At 38.8% G+C, this 22,349-nt stretch overlaps 1 protein-coding gene across 1 annotated transcript in view; it reads right to left on the bottom strand.

Annotated features, from left to right (window-relative positions):
• The window catches only part of CAMK4 (calcium/calmodulin dependent protein kinase IV), a 140,110-nt gene that overhangs the window by 68,823 nt on the left and 48,938 nt on the right, over nt 1-22,349 (bottom strand). The window contains exon 2 of the mRNA XM_036403680.2: nt 12,090-12,168. Within this exon, the coding sequence (XP_036259573.1) occupies nt 12,090-12,168 (79 nt within the window). The remainder of the gene's footprint in view (nt 1-12,089; nt 12,169-22,349) is intronic.

Genomic DNA, 22,349 nt, shown 5'->3' with positions numbered 1-22,349 from the left:
GTCCATTTTTCAGGCAGGTCAGCCCCAAACACTGATAACAAGGAGTCCTTGAGCAATTTCTGTGTTGCTTGATAGTATTCAGAACCTGCAATTCTATGCTTACAGGACCCATACACATGGACCCCAAAAGTGCTTCAGATTTATAGGTTTTATACCTTATAATCTGAATAACTAAATAAAACAGTGGAGGCTCAAAGGAAAACAGGAAAGGACTCTCATGCTGAAGATTTTCAGGGACTGAAAATGAAACATATTTTATGTAATTGGAAGATGATACAGAGAAGCACGTAGAAATGGTGAGATGGTTAAGAAAGACAGGCAGACGTGAAAGCAAGCCTTTGTAACTAATTTAGAGACCTTGCTTCTTAGATTAAGAACTGTGAGCTGAGATTCTCTTGTTAACACTATGTGTCAACAAATAACACTGTAATTTACAGGACTGCTTTTGTTCCTGCATCTCCCCAGTCCCAATGGAGGATGTCTCAGCTCCATTAATGGCAGCATGTTAACTTGCCTCCTCTGCCAAGAACTATGAGTTGTGCTGGGAAAAAAGGACAAGTGACTGAGCAGGCTGGGAGCAGAAGGAATATGCAGTGACTTCCCTCCCCAACAGGTCACCTCAACCCATGAATTCAATGCACAAAGAGCCACAGGGTGTCTTTCATATTTGATCCTGCACTCCCTGATGCTTCATACAATTTAAGAGTAAATGGAGGAGATGCTGAAAGGGGACAATTTTAAGCTATGTAAATCTGAACCAGAACAGATTTTGAATTTCAGGAGACTTTATGTCTCCCTTTATGGCCAGTGAAGTTACATGCAGATTTGGAAAATCACAATACATGACCTAAAAACCTGCCTCTGGTTCTACTGTGTGATTTGGATGCAATTTTGATATATATTAAAAAAACCAAAAAAACAAAAAAACAAAACAACCAAAAAAACAAACAAACAAACAAAAAAAAAAACCAAAAAAAACCAAACCTGAAATCCCTCAAGACTCCATAGGTGTGGAGATGAGAGGACAAATTTTACCTGTGAAGTAAAGAAGTAAAGGATGCAAAGGATGCAGGGGGTAGTTGTTGATGTGCTGTGAACTGTGGTATCAACTGCCTGGATACAAATACAGCTCTATCTCCTGTGGTTCTCATCCATAAAACATGGAAATGCTAATGTGTGTTCTCACCATGGTGGTGCAGCTGTAACAGAAATGGCCAAAAAAGAATAACTGAAATTAGTTATAATGGTGAAGTGAATAATTTTCCTGGACTTCTCATTAACAGATTTATGGCTTCTTATTTCTGGTAATTAGGGCTTTCATCTTGAGGAATTATGACTTTTCTCACAAACTCTTGAAAACCATATCATGGAGTTATTTCGATTCGTATTTTCTTACATTTTTACATTCAACTCCTATGTTCTTTTGACTTTGCAGTTTCTTATCTTTTTACATTCAAATCCTGTATCTACTGTGTTTACTACTCAATTCAGAAACCTACAATTATTATCAAGCTATTTCTTCTTGTAGTACTGTTCTTTTATCACTTTACAAAGACATGAAACCTATATGAGTGTTATGTATCTTGCAGACAAAAATCTAAATTTCTTCTGGTTGATATTTGTGAGAGAGCTGCTTAGAAGCCCTCACAAGTTAGCACATCATGTAATAGCTGCAATTCTAACAAAAAAATCTGAAATCAGGATTGTCTCCAACAAATTGTAAAAGAAAGAGGCTTGGATATCACAGGACTGAAATACAAAATAATCATCTTATTAATGCTATTTCTTGTTATTTATGGAAATGTTATTTATGGAAATTTCAGCTCTTTTCAACTGTATCTACTGAAGACATACTCAGGTGGCGTTTGAAACATCTGCTTGTTAAATATATGCAAAGTGTAATGGAATAGCTTTTTGGAAATGAGTAGTAGTATTTGAAGACTGCACAAAATGAAGGGAGAAGAATAACAAAGGAAGTGGGATGGGTTTTTCACTTTTGTATGAAAACAAGTTATTACTTTTGATTTATTTATTCAGAGTTTGGGTTTAGCTGGTGTATTGTTTGTTGGAGGGGCATGGGTCTTTTGGGGGTTGTTTTGTTTGGGGCTTTTTCTTTTTCTCTAAGAAAGCCCTTTTTCAGTGACTTATTTGAGAGCAAGTCTAGTTTAACAAAAACTTATCACAAGCCTCACTCACACACATCAGTGCTGCAGCTGTCAGCTGTCACAACACTTGGCTTAGAAATTTGTATTGAGCCTTAATTCTAGTCTTGAGAGATCCTCTGGTCAGGTGATGTATCCCAAGGAAACCAGACTAAGGTGCTGCCTTTCTGATTTCTCAAAGAAGCTTCTGTATCAGAGCCCTCAGATTGTGCTGCTTATATAGCTGCTGTGTCAATGTCCACCTTTGCTTTTTTATTCCTCCCTACATGTGGATCTTTTAAAAGACATAAATAAATGAAGACCACCTCAGCCAAAAAGCATATATTTAATCTGGAAATAAGCCAGTTTGTCAAGTAAGAACATGCTGATTACAGAACCCTTGGTAAAATAAATCCTCTCTTCTACAGATCTCAATTAGATTTGTCTCTCTGAGAGGCTACAGAGAACTCAGCTTCAGAATAATAGGCACAGGATAACACATTTTAAGTCATAAAATGTTCATGATTTATTTCAACACCTGAACTGCTAGCACTGGAGAAAGCACTATAATTTCTTATCTTCTGCCCTCTTCATATTTTAGTGCATACAGTTTTCCTTTAATTCATTATTCTAAGCTTAGAATCTCTCTCCCCCAAAAAAACAGCTGTCACACCTGTGACGATAGCACCACACCATACACATCTAAAAACAAAAACTTCCTAAAATGCAGAGGAGGAACACTTTCAGAGAGCCCTAGCACAAGCTTCACAGATTCACCACTTATGCAGAAACCTGGCCTCCTCTGCTCAATCAAGGTATATCTCCAGAATTCTTTAACAGGCTGCAAACAATGAAAGATTTCCAAAGAGGAGGGGTATAATCTCAGGATAGCTTAATATTTACCTCTGCACCACTGTTCAGAAATGCCATCCCTTTGTAGGATAGTGTGGCATTAAACACAGCCTCACAGAGTAAGAGTTTCTGGTCCTACTCCCCATCTTACCCCTCCATATTTATGTGCACCCCAGGCATGGAGGTTGCCCAGGCGTGGGTAAAGCCATGGAGAAGACAAATCACTGCAACAGGAAAGGAGAAAAATGTGCATGGATAGGTTGGCAGAAGAATACCTGTGGCTGAGGTAATTTCTCAGAGTTCCTATCAAGCAATTACAAGCTAAAGATGTGTCATTTTTGGGGGTTTGAGTTTTTTGACTGAATATATCACCCAAAGGATATTATCACTCAGAACTATTTGTTCAACAGTGCAATGTATAGTGTAGGTTGAGCTTCCCTGAACAGTGGAACAAGTTGAGCTTTATATTTTTCTCTTTTTATTAGATGATCTTTGTATTTCTGAAAAATAAGCTGTGAAGACCAGAAATGACCCTTTCTGAGTACCTATAAATTAGGCAAGGAAGAAGGAAATACAATACATACTGTCAATTCTCAAAATCTTAACCAAAGTTCTGACTTACTCAAGAATAACACAGCAATTCAATCTAAATGGTCACAGAAAGAAAATATTATTCTATATTAAGTGACTTTTACACAATACCTGCGCTACTATGTACTGCAGATTTTAAATAACTTTATTTACATGGGGAGGGTTTTACAATAGTAGAAAGGGATTTTTTTCCTTTCCTAAAAATTGTCCTGACGCACCCTTTTTTTGTTTGTTTGTTTGTTTCTTTGCAAAGACTAAAATACCTAACAATTTTATTTTTTAGGTAAATTTTCACCTTCATTGACAGGTGCCTGATTTTGCAGCTTCTAGAGCAAAATTCTATTTGTAACTTAGTGCAGAAAATAAATGCTTTAGTTGTCTCTTATTTTGTAGAGAATTTAAGTGAACTTCTTTGTCCTACTTTAGACACTATGCATTTGATGTATTTCTACTCAAAACTCATTTCTTTTGGATTGTAGTGAAGCAGAAAATGGAAGCCAGACTCCCCTTACACGAGAGAAAGCTGAAAATAAGCAGTGGAAACTCAAAGTTTTACTGCCTTATTTCTTTATTCAAAGTAATTTTGACTCAGTTTTCTTTTGGTCTCCCAGTAAAAACATGAGAGTGTGAACTGCATATGTATATCCATATGAGATGATGACAGGGATGAAGAAAAATGAGAAAGACAGGAAAAATAACAGGTAGTACTGTAGGTGGAGTGGTGATCAGGTGGTAGTTAAGAAGTTACTGTTTCCCTTTAATTACCAAGCAGTGGCCTGTGTGGTGTGCATGTGTATGTGTATGTGAATAAATGACTGAAGACAATGTATGAGCTTGTTGACAAAAATAGTCCTTTTTATTGTGTACTGATGTACAGTGGTGTGCAGTTGACTGTTTTCATGTAGAGTTACATGTGACACAATTCTTTCTCTTTTTTAGAAAAATTTGAAAAAAAAATCAGAATATTACACATTAATACAATGTGAGGAAAAAATGACCTTAAATGAGCATATGAATGTGAATATATACCACACATTTCTAACCTGAAGAAAAAAGGATACTGCCTTAGCATGTCATACAAATTGGTGTATTATGTCAGGCTCTTGCTTTTTTGCCTGCTAAACTTTATCATTCATAACTATCTGTCCACTATGAGTACTGACAGTTACTGCACCAATGGAAGTGGATAGACTAAATATAGATATAGATAAATTTAGATAGATATAGATATAGATAGCTATATAAATATAGATATATACACATAGATGTGTGTGTGTGTGTGTGTATACATCCATATATAAAGTTTATAGAGAAACAGGCATATGGAGGAAGGAGGCACTTAAAATATAAATCACATAGAACCACATGGCAATAAAAAGAAGGCTTAATTTTACACCTATAAACATACATCATTTTCTCCTGAAGTTAATATAGGAACAATTTACTAATTCTGGTTATGCCAGTGTGATACACAAGTGTCTGCCCATTACTCCCCTGCCCCTTCCACCCTGATGCTTGTCTTCTTAATCACTTGGGAAGGCTCAACCAAAAGCCGTGTTCCTTCGAGAGACAAAACTAAACATTTCCATGAGCCTCTTGATAACAACTTAATACCACCAATTCACTGCAACAGAAAATGAAAAACTCAGCCAACTATATTCCCTGTGGAGTTGGGAATACATAAGAGTTTTAAATCCATATCTGCTTATATCATATTTATACATAATCTTCCAGGGTGCGTATATAGGTGTTTGTATATTTGTGTCTATAAAACATACATGCTTAGAGATATATATATATATATATATATATATATATATATATATATATATATATATATCACAGAATCACTTGGGATGAAAAGACTTCCAGGATGATCAAATCATGTCTTTTACCAATTGCCACCTTGTCAAAGAGACAGGAGCACTGAGTGCCACATTGTCATTTCTTGAATACACCTCCAGGGATGGTGCTTCCACCATATCCCTGGGCAGCCCATTCCAATGTCTAATCATCCTTCTGTGAAGAAATTCCTCCTAATGTCCAGCTGTAAGGTCCCCAGCTGCAGTTTGAGGCCATTTACTTTCATCCTGTCTCTTGTTACCTGGGAGAAGGGGATGACCCTCATTCCACTACAACCTCCATTCAGACAGTTTTAGAGAGCAAGATCATCTGAGCCTCTTTTTCTCCAAGTTAAACACACCCACATTCCTCACCTGCTCCTCAAAGGACTCAATCTCCTTCCCCAGCTCTGTTCCCTTATCTGGCACTTCAAGGTCTCTCCTGAAGTGATGGACCCAGAACTGGAGAGAGGGTTTGAGATGCAGTCCCAGCAGTGCCAGCACAGGGGGATGATCACTGCCCTGTCCTTGCTGCCCCACTATTGCTCAGCCCAGCCAGGTGCCCTTGGCCTTCTTGGCCACCTGGGCACAGCTGGCTCATGTTGAGCTGCTCTTTACCAGCTTCCCCAGGTCCTTTCCCACCAGGCAGCTTTCCAGACACCTTTCCCCCAGCCTGTAGAGCCGAAGGGGTTGTTGTGGCCCAAGAGCAGGACCTGGGACTTGGTCTTATTGAGCCTCATACAAGTGGCCTTGGCCTATCAATCCAGCTTATCCAGATCCCTCCGCAGAGCCTTCCTGCCCTCCAGCAGATCAACACTCTAATCTAACTCAGTCTCATCCATGACCTTATGGAAGGTGCAATTGACCCCTCATCCAGATCATCAGTGAAGATATTAAACAACTGGGCCCAGCACTGAACCTGGGGACACCACCAGTGACCAGAGGCCAGCTAGACCCAGTACCGTTCAGCACCATTCTCTGGGCCCAGCATCCAGACAGTTCCTAACCCAGCCAAGAGTGCTCCTGTCCAAGGCATGGGCTGCCAGCTTTTCCAAGAGAGTGCTGGGGGAGACAGTGCCAAAGGCTTTGCTGAAGTCCAGGTAGACACACCCACATTCACACCCCCTTTCCTGCATTCACTGGGCAGGTCACCTGCTCATGAAAGGCGATCAGGTTGGTCAGGCAGGATGTGCCATTCCCAAACCCCTGCTGGCTATGCTTGATCCCCTGCACTGTATTTGCCATGTGATTGCATCCAAAATGATCTTCTCCATCATCTTCCCTGGCACCACGGTCTGGCTCACAGGCCTGTACTTCCCTGCATCCATTTTCCTGCCCTTCTTGTGGATGGACATCACATTAGTCAACCTCCAAATCATCTGGGACCTTCCCAGTTAGATAGGATTGATGATCAGTGAGGCAGAGCAGCTTGGCAAGCTCCTTCTCCAGCTCCCTCAGCACCCTTGGATGAATCCCACCTGGTTCCATGGACTTGTGAATGTCTCAGTGGCTCAGCAGGTCACTGCCTCCCTCCTCCTGGACTGCACAGGGTCTGTTCTGCTCTCTGTCCCTGTCTGCCAGCTGGGGCTGGTTCCCTGAGGATAATCAGGCCTTACTGTTGAGGTCTGAGGCAAAGAAGGCATCTGAGCCTTTTCCTCAGCCTTGGTTCCAGTGTTTGCCTCTGCATCCAATCAAGGATGGAGATTTTCATTGGCCCCATTTTTGTTGTTGATGTATTTATAAAAACACTTTCTATTATCTTTCACAGCAGTGGCCAGATTGAGTTCCTTTTGAACTTTCACCTTTCTAATTTTTTCTTTACATCACCAGTAATATCATTGTACTCTTCCTGAGTTGCCTGTCCCTTCTTCCCAATGTATATACATATATATATATGTGTGTATATGTATATTTATATATAATTATTTATTTATTTATATATTTATATTTATACATGTGTGTGTGCCTACATGTACATGTGCAAACATTAATGCAATAGAGACTTTTTAGATGCGCCTTATAGACCATTATGATCTCCTTCGGACCCTAACTCCAGATATCCAACCCCAATTATCCACACGGGAAGCCTATTACCTTTGCATTTGCTTACTCTCCTTTCTGATCCACAGACACGAAATATCTGTTGTCTTCAAATTGTGTAACTTATTTGTACAATTGTATTAATCCCAGCCCAACTCTTTCCAGAGTATGTATTGCTTGAAAACTATTGCTCTGTTTCAGATCTGAGAAAAAATTGATGGGCCTGAACATTTGTCTGAATTTGAATATCAACCAGTCTCCAGGAAGAATGCTGCTTCATATATACTGATTTTGATAAAAGTGCTGCAGAAGTATTATTTAAGCATCACAAACTGTGTGAGGGAGGAGGCCCACACATAAAAAAGAAGGAAATCAAAATGAAAATTTTCCAAAACAGTCTCTATACTTGTATATCTCATCAACTGAGACAGACAGGGTCTAATATTTCACAATACTTAATTGTGCTTAGGGGATAGCACATATCAATTAGAACTGAGAAATATTAACCAGGCTTCATTCAAAGCATTGCTGAGAAGCAAATAAAATAAATATTATCTTATTTTTATGGATGAAAAAGTTGAAACCAAAAGAAATACTGAGAACATGCCAGGACCAAGGCTACAGACAAACCAGCTCAGAATCCTATTGTCCTTTCAGCCGAGCATGTTGTTTTATTACAGTGGTAGCTCCAAAATTCCTTCAGTTGCAGTAGTTAGCACTTGGTAGACCTACAATGTAGGCAGGCACTTGGTGTCTTAGTTTAGAAACCATGCAGCAGAGTCCATCTGTTCTCATCATATTTTTAAAGCAACTTGTCCAGACTCAGGTAGGAAATTTAAGGCAGAGGTGGATCTAATTTCTTGGAAGGCATTCACCTGCCCAGATTCTTACCCCAGGCTGCTTAGCTTCCTCAAAACACACCAAAATGTGGAAAAACAGATAAGAGACTTCATATAAAAAAATACCACATATATATGTTTGCTTCCTTAAAGAACTTCATTTGTCCAATATGATCCATACGCTGTATGTTGTTTGCAGCAATGACCACTCCAGAATGACTGGTTGTAAATAAAACATAATTTTTAAATCTCAGTTTAAGAGTAGTAAGAATAATTTTTGTAAAGTGTACCCTAAAGATTCTTCACTTTTCTGTAGCACTGAGTCATCAAGGAGTGGTAAAATGCATAGTAAAAAGCAAAATAATCTCGTATTTGCAATTGCAAGTGTAAAAGTTCATCACGGTACTCTGCTCATTTGATGACTTTTTCTGAAGTGCTATGTGATCTGCTTTTGCTTCTTTCTTGCTTCATGAAATAGATTTCCCCCAAAAGAAATGACATGGTTCAGATCTTTACATTTACCACCTGCGTGGAATTTAAAAGACCTGCTAAACATAGCAAATGAGCAGGCAATATATTTCAGTTATGCCCAGGAACAAAGCACAAAGGTTAGATGAGGAAATCACAGGCAATATTTTTGCCCGCTTATCATCTGACCCATAGATGTTGGGTTTTAAACTTTTTTTTGGTAGCTCTTAAGAACCATTACAAATTTTATTTCTCATATGTTATTGGAGAGTGTCTCTCCTGCTAATTCAAAAATCAACTTTTCTTTGGACCTCTTCAATCCTTATGACAGTTGTCTTTCAGCAGCTCTAGAAGCTAAAGTTCTAACTTGCCTCTTAGTTTCCCAACTAATTTTAATTTTTAAGGATTTTAAACTACTCCTAAACTTGGGCTTGACAAAACTAAAATCAACAGAAAATGGAAGCATTCTGCTTCAATAATTTTGAAGCGGTAAAAGCCTGTTTTTCTTCCTCCCTTTGAAATTGTAGAAAATTTGTATTAATAGTTAAGAATTATTAAACCTCTCAACAGAAATATAATATTATGAACACTTTCTTTTATTTTAGTTATGCAGAAAGGTTTGTATAAATGTTTTTTTCTGTTACTCTTTGATGGTTTAACCCCTACAAAGAACCCCTAAACCACAGATGAAATCACCCACATCCCCCAGACCCCCCAAAAATTAGCGAATAATCTACTATTATTAAACAAGATGGCAAAAAATGTATTAATTGCAGAAACTCCTAGGAACTCAAAACACTGTACAAACATGCATTCTCAGAATTGGATGATAGGTCTTGCTGAAAATTTTATTTGCTCTTAAATAAGAATGTATTAATCATGCAAAATGAAAAATTACTCATTCTGTTTAAATGAAAAGAACACTGATAGCTATTTCATGTTTCTTGCAGTCTGTTCCTAGAGGACTACTTCAATCCTAAAGGATCCTATGTTCTTACCAAAGCTGTTCCCATGGGACAAAAGTAATAATTCCTAATACTTTACTTCAAATTACAGCACTCCAGTGATCATCACTCAAAAATCTGGAGCTGCCCATCAGCCACCAGCCTCCTAATCACACATCACTTGTCATCACTTTCAGAGCAATCTGGACCACCCTATCCCTGTCCCTCACCCTGGTTTTACAGACCTCTTCCTTAGAGAGTCAGTCTTGTTTGAAGCAGCTGACTATTTCCATTCAGACAGTCTGTTTGAATGGAAAAACCAAGAGCATTTGCTCTTTTGTCATCCTCCTTTGTCTTCTAGTTTCAACCCATGTGCTCTCCAGAGCTCCCTTATGTATATTTACAAATGGAATTGAAGAAATAGGACTCTACCAAGAAAACAATCACAGGCTCCTCTTCTTTTCCTACCATCCCTTTTTCTCTACTATTGAACTGCCATCCTTTTTCTTAATTGTTTTCAAAAAGGCAACAGGAAACAAACTGATCAACATTTTAGTACACGACTTGGCTCACACATGGTTATTTTTATACTGAGACACTCTGAGCAAAGATCAGACCTCCTGCTGTAAGAACACTCTAACACGGGTAGTTCAGTCCCTGTGATAATAATTACATCTCCAAATTGGTCAGACACAAGCAGTGGCACATCCTTAAAGCATTGTCTCCCATGTTCTCATTTACCCAGGAAAGCTCATTTGTCTAAGAGGATTACTTGTTTTCATAGCAAAACATCCCAAAGTGCATCAATTGCACTGGGAACAACTCAGCTCTCTGAACTGCTTAACCACATTGCTAATATAACCAAGGCTGCATTAAGTGAAACTTATATATTATTGCTGATGTAAAAACAACTTTCATAACTATAGTCTTTTCCTTAGGTGCCATAAAAAAAATAAATCTGTGCTACAGCAAGTCTACCAAAGTCTAAACTGACTAGTTTCAGACACAGAAAAATAGATCTAGCATAAATACATAAATGCGACAATTGTAAACATGAATTAATTTCCATGAAAGCAAAAAAAATCAAAAGGCAGAGAAATATTTTTAAGAAATGTAGTTCTTCCTATTGCATTTCAGAATGAGAATTAGAGGACAGTATACTCCTAAAACATTATGAGAATCTCTGGCATAATGAACAGATGAAACCTCAAAAATTCTCTGCCCTTCCATAGGGCACAAGCTGCAGCAATGCACATGTTCTGCTTCTTCCAGTGTACCAGATGCAAATTCAAAAGCAGCACACACAACTGAATCTTTGTGCCAGTTTAAACCTTGGCTCGCGTTCAAAGATGACAAATTAATGCCAATTTTTTACTCATTTTTACTCATGTGAAACCCACTCATTACATCTTGCACTGAGACCACCAGTGGAGCCACCACTTGGACATGGTTATGCCTACCCACCCATCCTTATGTTTCTACATGTGAACGTTCCTGAACATCATGGAATAATGAATGTTCTAACGCTGGGATAAACTGAATCAAAACCATTCATGAAAAAATACCATGTGCATGCCTCACAGCTTGCTTGCTTTCTCTCAGACTTCTCTTTCCATCCTAGGAATATGAACTGCTCTACCCCATGCCCCACAGTGTCCTTCTGCATGAAGTCTCTCAGTCCATAGCTTGCCTTTCTTCTCTTAGTCTCTCTTCTTGCTTTCCACCATCTATTTTTCAGAACACACAAAAATAGCTGTAGTAGAAATGTGACATGTATGGAATTCTAAAAATAAATTGTCACCTCAACTGGTTCTCTAGCAATTTCATAGTAGTAAAAAAACCCACTACAATATATTTAATTTTACTGGGGTTTGAGTTGGTGTTTTAAATCAGTTTCTGAAAAAAGATTAATTGTATTATGCCATTTTTTGAGCAAAACAATGTATTACATCAAAGACAAAACACTGACTATTTAAATTTTTCAGAGTGTCCTTTTTTGTTTTTTTAATGAAAGAAAAAGACATTTTTTTTCTTAAAGGTTTTTGCAAGTCCAAGTGTATATGGACAACACCAGGTGAAGGTACAAGCCAGATTTGTGGGGATTAAGCATTCCCTCTAAAGTACTGTTACTTCTAACAGCTGTTTTGGTGATGAGGAGCCAAAGCTCACTCAAATGGAAAATACAAGTTCAGCAGTTTATAATCCTAAATCTAGCACATTTTCCCCACATGAATAAACTGCACCAAAAAAACAACATAAAAAAGGCAAAAAAAACCAAACAAACCAAAACCCAAGAAAAAAAAGCCCAGAGAAAATCCCAATCATATTCCAAAGCAAAGCAAAGCAAAGCAAAACAAAACAAAAATGACTTACTGTCTTCTTCAACATTTTGACGGCGTAAGGTTTCTGGGTCCCTTTCTGCCTGCATCTGTAGACAATGGATGTAGCCCCACTAAATTTAAAATAATAAAAAAAAAAAAAGGAAGAATAGTTGGGTTGTACATACAACTCTTCGAATCTGTCAATAAACAGAGTTGCCTACATTTTCTACTCCTCCCAGTTTGGGCAAAACTATCGCATTCTTCCCCACGGATGCAATAAACCCTCCACCCCAAAACCCAAGAAGCGTCAAACCCCCTCTGTGTTCAACCAGAGAACCTCAGCAGTCACTCAGCCAACAGAAGATGCAAGGGTTTAACATCCTTCTTGGCCACACCTTTTCTGTCTCATGGTAATCCCTGGATGTTTCCTTGGATAATCAAGCCATCACATCTTGTCTTTGTTAAGGCAACACATCTTCAACAATAACTTTTATTGGGGGGCCTGCTCACTAATTGCTGATGACTGAAATGGTGAAACAGAAGAGAAAATTTTTGTGCTGCTCCTTGCCCACTGGACCAAAAAGTCAAATTTGGCACCAAATGGAGGAGGCAGCATTTTAGGTTAATTCAGTGGAAACTGGTGGGACTTGTTCACAGCAAAAGTGGACTGAGCTTACATCTTCTGTTTGCCTTCAAGGTGTAATTATTTGAATGTGAAAAGTCTGAGCACTCATAAAATTATGGCTCTGCTGGATGGAAGGCACTTCTCTGAGTGCATAGTTGGGGCAGATGGTCTCCAGAGGGAGGCTCAACTTGTTGTGCTTTATTTGTTGCTGTCAAGGAAGAGCCCTGTACTCTGTGAATTACTTAAAGAGAGGTTGAAACCTCCGCTAAGCTCATACTGGTTACAAACCATCCAGATACCTTTGTATTCTACCCAAAATAGACGCACTGAAGCACCATCACTGAACTTAAGGCATTTTTGGAAACTTCCTTCCTTCAGACCCACTCCAAGACTCAGCACTTCTAAGTAGCTGCATATTTTTAAGGTAGAGGGGACTGCAGTTGTCATATATGACCTCCTGAACAACCACTGCAGAAGTGCATACAGCATCTCTGCAGTGAGCGAATTCTCAGACATAACAGATGCCAAATTGCACTGCAGATCCCTCTGAACCAGGAGAAACCCATCTTAGTGAGTCTACAGGAGACAACCATGACAGGAGCAGCTTTCTTTTAAACAGTAGAATGGCATAGCCACGCTTGACCATAGGAATAAAGCTGTGGTACAAGCTTCATTATTCTAGGTGCTGTACAAAACTGCCATGGGTGCCCTGCTCTTCTCCCTTCTCAGCATGGGCCAGACATGGGCCATACAAGGCTCTGAGTCATAGGCACATCCCTGTTTTCACAATTTCATGAGTGAGCACAAGAACTGGCAATTGATTGAGAAGATTTATTTCAGAAAGACCTCTTCATAAGGAAAGGTCACCTGTGGCAAGGGTTGTGCAGCTCAGTCATCTGAGGGCTTCTCTGCACCACATATAAATTAATCTTCACTTCATCTCAAATGCTAAAATGATTTGTCTCTCTTCAAAGTATATTGATAAATGTGTGGGAGTACTGAGAGCTTCAGTGACTCTCAGAATCATTACATGAATTTAATTAGATCTCCTCTCCTTAGCCAAGTCTCCAAAGACTCTATTTAGCAAGAAGAAAAAATATATCACATTAAAAAAACCCTCACATCTTTTAAATACAACAAAAATGTTAAAAGATAGAATTCTAAGAATGTGCTGTGATAAGGTTTATATCTCCAGTACTTCACTGCAGGATTGCAATGGGGAAGTCAGTGCATAAACTGAAAATCATTGATGTACCCTGCTTCACATACACAAAGTGCAGTACAAACATTAAACTCATTAGTTTACATATGTGCTTACAAAGTAGGCAGCAAACTTTCTAGAAATTATTGTATTTGGGTGAGGGCAGAATTAGAGAAGCTATTTAGCAGCAGCTATTAACCCAAATAAATAGATGATAATTCCTGTACAAATCTCTTGATGTTCACTGCTGCTGTGGCAATGGAAGGCAGTCCCTGTCTCTCAGTAAGGCTACTGTCAGTATTTGCATCACCAGTTTGCAAAGTCTTCCATGTAAATAAGAGCCTAGCCACTGGAACACCCCAGATTATTTAACTGTCTTAGTGATAAGATGGACATCTCCACCAGGAAGGAAAGATAACATCACCTTTTACAGTTCATTTGACTGTACCCAAACCTGGAAGACAGGCAGCGTAATGCTTGAAAGAGATGTAAGACACCCCAGAGAGAGAATCCAGTCAAGCAGTTTGACATCAGGCTCATTAGTCAATATTCAAAACACAAAAAAAGGTCTACTTTGGAATTTACTCTCTATTGTACAGATTTCTGCATATCGCTGCAGTCCTAATTTGATGTAAAATTGATGACAAGGTATGGCAAGACTTGGGAACACTTTGAAAGATTTTGCTTCTGATTTACATGGCTTTGCCCAGCTCTCACCAGTAAGGAGAGAAAACACCTAACATTAGCTAACAACCAGCTCTGCTCCTCTTCCAGGCAGAAACCAGTGCAGGAAATCAGGAACAGGATGGCAACCTGCTTACACCACGTCCGGGGCTAAACAGCAGAGAGCTATTACTAGTATGGAACTGATTCCTTGTTTCTTTGCTGGTAACAAAATATCTTCACTTCTTCACAGTTTAAAAAAAAAAAAAGGTAGTGAGGAGTGGGGGGGAGTGGCGCAAGCAGAAATCAGCCTATGGAACTTAATGTAAATGCACTAGCAGAAGTGCCTCATGTAAATCTACGTGGTTTGCTTTGCTTCTTTCTTTGGCTTCCTGCTGGAGCTTTCTGCTGAATCAGCACATCCAGCTTTCCCAAGTGACTGTGTGACTTGGAAGGTCACCAACTGGAGCAATTCAAGCTTTCATCACCAAAGAGCAGTGGGAAGATTCAGCTGCAAGATTCTCATGCGAAGCTGAAACACAGAGAGCTGCTAATTGTAACCTCTTGCCCCTACCCTAAGTTTTTTGCATCAAACCTTGACTGCCATCATCCGGCTTCTGAGAACCTCCTCTTGAATTTGCATCAACTGAAAACTTCATTGATATGTTTTGTCAGACTATACAAATATACAGAAACCAGGAATCCTTGTGGCAACATGCCACTTCCCTCAGGAATGGAATTTGTCCCATTCTCTGCAAGGGGGGTTTGCCTTGTCTGAATGATAAATGTAAATACTGCTATAGAAAGAGATCACCCATACTCAATGGTTAAGGCACTTATTTGATAAGAAGCAGACAACAACACTAGAGACTATTTAATCCAACCCCATTAACAGTTTAAATGGGAGTAACTGAGAGGGCCCTGAGCCCAAACAGCTGGTAATCACTTGCAGAAGTGCATTGCAGAGTATGACTGACAAGTGACCCGTTACTAGTTCAGGCTAGAAACCAGAAATCATGTCTCACATATTCCACAAGATTACTCACTGTATTGTCTTTGCCTACTTAGAATTGATTCGGTCAGCTTTTGCCTCTTTGTATTTAGTGAATATATACAAATATATATATCTTTGCATATATGCATACATATTTATATGCAATACTTATTATATATATTTTTGTTTGTAAGTGTGCATTTATTTACCTCTAAGCAAAATTAGGCTTAAAGGAGCATCCAGCTGCTGGTTTTTTGCACCTTTGCCTGGAAACAGTCTACCTACCTGAATTCAAAACATAAATTATTTGAAATTGGCTGGAATAAGAAAAATAGGGGAAAAAAAAGGAAAAAAGGAAAAAAAATAAAAGGAAAGGAAAAAAAGGCATATTCTTGTATTCTTGGAATGTGCAGTTGGCCAAGTTAGAAAATAGTAATTAGAACTGTTGAAAATATTGCCATTCCCCTTTACTCTCACATGCATTTCAATCTGGAAATCTGCTTAATGATTCTGTTAAAGATTTACTTTTAAAAGCCCAGGTATAACTGTGGTCATGCTAAAGAAGAAAAGCAACAACAAGAGATCATCTTATTGTGAAGATGCCAAATGCCTTACTACAGAAACATGTTTATATATATATATATATATATATATATATATCTGTATTGAACTCAGAAAAAGCCTGAAAATCATTTATACATCTTTACTGTTTGGTCATAATGGACAACAAAAACACTCACTTTTGTGATGCCACCTACAATGCAGACAGTGACAACACATAAGAAAGCTCATTATGTCCTGTGTATGGAATGTATCACAGCTGAGGCACACACAGCCCAGTATGAACACAGAAATAGTTTTCCTTCAGTAGCATGATAAATTCACTCACCCATTAGTCAACCAATGTAAGCGTGTGCCACTAAATACATCAAAATAGACTCAAATTCAATAACTGACCTCTGCATGTGTGTTGTCCAAGACATGATTTTGAAAAGTGATTTTAAAATATTTAAAATGTGCAAAACCTTCTCCCTCCTCCCCACCCACCTCTCAATATACAATTGGTTGAGCATTCTGGATTATTTTTGTTATTACTATACTCAGGTGTTACTGAGCTTCCAATGATTTCAGAAGGACACTGTTTTAAAGGTTGGGCAGCAGCACCACAGTGCCCTGACTGTGCTAAGGACTCCAGACAGCAAGACTGAGAGAAAAGGCATGGCCACACTTCAAATAGATGCAGTCAAAAATAGTGGTGTCAGCACAGATGGAAGGAAGGCAGGGACACCCAGGAGGGGTGTTAAGGAGGTGGAAGTGATCAGCAGAATTTGCACATAAAGGAGAAAATGGAATATGCAGGATCCTGCAGTGGAGCCTGGCAGAGAGAGAAAATACAAAACAAGAAAAGACAGAATTTGACCCAGTTTAGAAAAAGCATTTCTTCCCTGAAAACCACAAAAAGCTTCTGCCTCCGAAACAGGAAAGGGAACCAAAAGGAAATGCAGCCATATGTTTACTTGGCCACAGGTAGGTAGTAAAAGTAAATTCCTCGAGCTGCAGCTTTTAAAATAAAATAACACTCATTGGCAGTAATTTCACTGTAAGAAGGAAATTCAATCTTTTCAAAAGTAGGTCAGCATTTCCACACCATGCCCACTCATCCTGGTTTTTATATTGCCTTTGAATCAACTCATTACAAATACAGTCCTCAATGTAATCTCCTATAAATTTCATTTGGATTAAATTCCTTAAGTTCTGGATTGATTTTTTAAAAATAAATTAGTTTATGCTTCATGCAGTCAAGCAATAATTACACAATCAAGTTTGTCCAATAAAAACATGTGAAAGAATGATTGGTCCCAAGAAAACTGTACCTGGTACAAAGCCATGGAAATCTGTGCTGCCAAAACTGCAGCAAGAGATCAAAGTTCATTATAGTTTTCCACAAAGAATACTGATTTCTTTGTATAGTTTACAGAAGTATAAAGTCAAAGCTCATTAATTTACCTTTTCTTAGATATACACTAAAAGAGCAAAATGGATTTATAGAAATGAAATTATTATTCCCGGACTTCCAAATTAAACGTCCTGTTTGAAGTTAAAAGACTGGACAGAAAAAACAAAACTAAACAAAATAAAAATGCTCAAAACCAAACAAAAATAAAAGAGAAAAGCTATTAACAGTTAGAGGAACTAAAATTAGTTTAAAAGTGCATATTCCATGGTATTACTAATATTGCCTTCACTTTAAAAAATACATTCATGTAAATTTGGAAATTCTCACAACTTGCATTTCATGGAGAAGTATCAAACAAACTCTTTCTACATAATCTAACAAACAATTCTTACATTATTCAAATCTAATGTCAAAGCTTCTTCTAAATATCAATATCTACATATACAAGGCCTGCAGGCAATTGCAAACCACTGCAGCCCTGCCTTTTCTCTCATTATTTCATGACTTGTAAATAGAATGGAAAATTTCACAAAACATATATCATTTAGAAGCAGCATAAAGTCTTGGATTCCCATATACTATGAGGAATAAACCAAATCTTTAATGAAGGCAAAGTTAGTGGAAAAAATGTACATAGTTCTGAAAAGGAAATCTAATTCCAGAAATTGCGTTCCAGAGTTCTGGCTGGTTTGATTTTTAGAATGCTGAGTAGATTTTCTAATTTTTGAGTTGAAAAGACTTTTCATCAATTGCTCCGACTGGCCCCCAAAGGCAATGCAATAGTCCAAAAAGATATTTTTTTATATTCAGCCTTCACTGCATTCAGCAGATAAAAGGAGCCTTAGATAAGCACAACAAAAGACCTACACTATTAAAAAAAATAAAAAACTGTAATCAAACTAGTGCTTGCCAATATTCTTGAACCAGTAAATGCCACAGATAACAGTTTGTAGAACTATAATTCTTTAGACATGGGGTAGGTTGGCTGCTGAAACACTAATTAAAATGCAGCAGTTCAAGCCACTCCTGCTGTGGTGGCTGGACCAGCAGCTGATAATTCCTGCTGGGACTGCAGCAGCATATTTCTAACTTGCTTCCAATGAAGCTCCTCCCTCAAGTATTGCAGGAAGTTTAGAGAGGACCTCTATAAAGTTTTAAAAGGACCTCTATCCCACAGAGAGGATAAACACATTATTACACCTGGATGTAGTGCCTTTTTAAACTGCAGGAATTCAGTTAGGCGTCACATTAGCTGCATCCATATTAACACTAGATAATTTCCCCCACATCAAATGCTACTTTTAAAATTTCAGTTTAGCTAGTAGGCAAATATTGAGAACAAGAAAGAGACCCCCAGGACTGAATCTGACTTCACTGCCTTTCACCGAGTGGAAATAGCTGACCCAAACTTACAAGCAAGAATCATTATCTCAAGTATTAATTTGAAAAGCACAGAAGCAAAACTCAAACTACACTGAATTCCAGAGGTTACTGCTGTACTCTGTATACATTACTCCCTTGAAGTAACCCACCTTTCTGAAATTTGGGTTCCTAAAAAAACTTCAGGCATGATTGCTGAAATGCAGATACGAGGTGAAGATTAGAGCACTTCCTACAGCACTGTGTAAGAAAAATGTATAGAAAATACATTCACCATTTCTTCTTTTTCCTTTAACCCCTCTAATATGTTGGGTCAGACCACACACTGGAATAGCTGTATTTCTTAAACCACATATGAGTTCTCTGTAGGAAAACAAAAGTTTTTCCTACCAGTCTGAAAAAGATCACTTAAACTTGCCTGAAACTGAACTTATAATAGTGGGGAGTTCACCTTTCAACATGAAGCCCAACAGATCCAGAAACAGATCTTGAATATTTTATTTGGAAATTAGTTTTCCTTGAGAATGCTGTTCTTTTTTCAGGGACTGGAGAGTTCTTAGCTACCCATGTCTAAGCAGTTCAGTGAAATGAGGAGAGCAAAGAAAATAAAGTGGAAGAGCGGACCAAGGGAAGCCATGCATGTTTTTGTCCTCAGTACTGAATTTTGGACACAGTGAGGCAAATCTTCCAACATATGCTAACACCACGTGTGCAAGATGCAGCCCCAGATCCTTGGGCTGGCAGTCTCAAGGGAGGGTTTTCTCACAGTCACAGACAGATGCTGTGCACAGATATGATGTGACTGGCCTCCCTAAGTCCCACACAAAGCCTGACAACTGAAACCATCCAGTGAGCTCACCCCTCCTGGGAATACATGTGCCTTGTTTAAAGCACCATTTCAATACCTATCTCATAAGCAGCACTTTTCTCCCCTCCTCTTAAAAGATCCTAATGAAGAATAAACATTATTTATTTAAACTTCATGAAGAGTGCATGTGAGGAGAAAAGAGTGCTGAGCAGTAAAAACTTTGTAAAACCTTCTGTGTTACAAGCCTTCCTTCCTGGGCCACTGCAGAATTACCTGCCTGTTTTTTTTTTCCTGGTGACATATTCCTTCATCAGGAAGTATTTTGAACTGTCTGTACTATGAGCAGGTGTCAACACCATTGATTACTGCTCTTCATGACAATCTCCAGATGCAGGAGGCAGACTGGACTTAACACTAAATGACAACGTGGCAGCATGAACATCCTCACATGCTGACTCTGGTTCCCCCGGTCGAGGGAAGGGAAGCAGTGAGGAGGTTATGGACTTCTAACAGCTTGCTCTGTACATAGGAAAGTCATCATTTGAAATCAGACAGGAAAAAATTAATGGTTTTTCATGTCTGCACATTTAAATCTAGCTTTGAACAAACTTTACAACCAGGAAGTTTAGGTCTAGGCATTTTCTGGATTCTGAAAGCTCATGTGCCCATGTATGTCCTTAATAGCCCTCTTTTTGGTAAGTTACAAAGTCTTCTCCTTGGAGGTTTGTGTTGTGCTGAATCATCAATTCCTATGCAGTGTCTTCTCTGAAATAAATTGCTTTTGCTAAGAAGTTCATATTCAGTGCCAGCCTAGGATCCTTAGCACAAGACAACAAAGAAAATTTTAATATATGACATATTCAAAACTTCTTGGGCTGTTTTTAGCTACTATGTATGTTTTCTTCTTTCAACCTTGTGGGACAGACATTTCTAATCATAAGCTACAAGATTGAAAGCCAGGCAATGCAAAATAATTTGGAGGAATGCATAATATTTACAATACTCCCTAAATTAACAAGTTTTATAATATTTTGTGTGTATTCTGATCATATTTAAATATATTCTCAAAAGATAAATTGAAATAGCTAATTTTCCATAATAGAGAGGTCGTTTAATCTGCTGCTTCTAGTATTTTTGTCACAGTCAGAAAACCCAACTTGCCATTATCATAAAAATTACCTGCAGACTTAACACTTAGTTGTAATTTTACTGCATTAACAAAGCTACAGAAGAAAGATGAAGCTGCAGCAGAGAGATGCTGTTATTACTTCTAAAACAGAAAAAAATTCTTGAAGAAGTGAAGAAGGCATATACTCTGGTGCAGGTTTTGCCAGTGAAGGTTATTTACATCATAGTGAAAGGGTTTGCAATCCTGCCAGGCCTGGCAGCCAAATGCCAACTTCCTGCAGGCACAGGGGAGGTTTCAAGTCAGGTCCTGTCTTCCAAAACTATAAGACCAGCTCTTCCAGCTTCAGTTCTGGTGGGTGGGAAACACCTAAGTTGGTCCAGATCTTCCTTAAATGCTGGATTTATTCCACATGCACAGAGGAAAAATGCTGCATCAGTCCTCAGCTAACCCACAGAGGCCATGGAGCCCTCCCTACCACCCACTATGGTGCCAGGCACAAAATGGACAGAATCTGGGATCACCACACCTTCCTTCTCAGGGACACATGCACACCATGCAGAACTGCAGTGGGGTGTGCTTGGCTGCCAGGTACCTTCCAGGTTTGCTCCATCACTTCCAGTCCATCAACAGGATTGGGGAGAAGCTGGTGGGGAGCTTGACAGAAAAGATTTTGGGTTGAGACGAGGACAGAGAGATCCCTTACCAATTTATAACATGGGCATAACTGACTTGGCTTGGAAAAATTAATTTTAATTATTGACATTTAATAAATACAGTGGAAATTGGAAAGAAAAATCTTACATTAAGACATATTTTAATCATATTATCTTCAGGCTTGGATAGGAATGTTGTGCTTTTGTGGTGTAATTATTTATGTGGCTTTTACTTTACACTGGTGTGTACAGCCAAGTCTAAGAACATTAATGCTGCACAAAGCACTGTGTGACAGGAGAGATGTCTCCCTCTCCACTCACTGCACAGGCAGAACCCACAGAAACATGAATCAAGCAGCCACTGTGGGGGTGGGGTTAGGCCATGAGCTCTGAAGACAGAAAGTCAGATGGGATATCCCAAATGTGTCTCAGGGAAAGAAAAATACCAACAACAAAGCCACCACCACCAAAAACCCCCCAGTCAACCAAAGCCAGTGGGAGCCTGTGTATTCAGTTCCAGAAGTTCTGTGTTTCTGCTGGTCAGCAATAGTTCTGCTCATTTGTCTTTCCTGCTCTGTTGCTGCTCTTTCTGGTTTTGGTGCTTTATAACAGGACCGCCAGAGACCATGGAGTTTGAAGACTGAATGTTTGGTGCTGCTTGTGTGAAATGGAAGGCAGCAGGCACTACAAAGGCCATGGCCAGTAAGATGGGAGGCCCTGGGAAGGATTTTGTGAAGCAGAGAAATGTTACAAGACAAGAAGAAGAGAATTTACAGAACCAAAAGCCTCTCGTGGTAAAGCTGTGGCCTGTGTCTGTTTTCACTCTCTGAGTTTTGTTTGTCCTTAGTTGCAGCCGTGCATTGTGAGCAGCTGACCTGGCTGAGCTCATCTGGCCTTAGAAC

This window comes from Molothrus ater (genome assembly GCF_012460135.2).
Source record: "Molothrus ater isolate BHLD 08-10-18 breed brown headed cowbird chromosome Z unlocalized genomic scaffold, BPBGC_Mater_1.1 matZ_random_MA35, whole genome shotgun sequence".
NCBI classification, from domain to species: domain Eukaryota; kingdom Metazoa; phylum Chordata; class Aves; order Passeriformes; family Icteridae; genus Molothrus; species Molothrus ater.
Note: the sequence above shows the minus strand (reverse complement) of the source record. Positions and strands in the feature narration are given on the sequence as shown.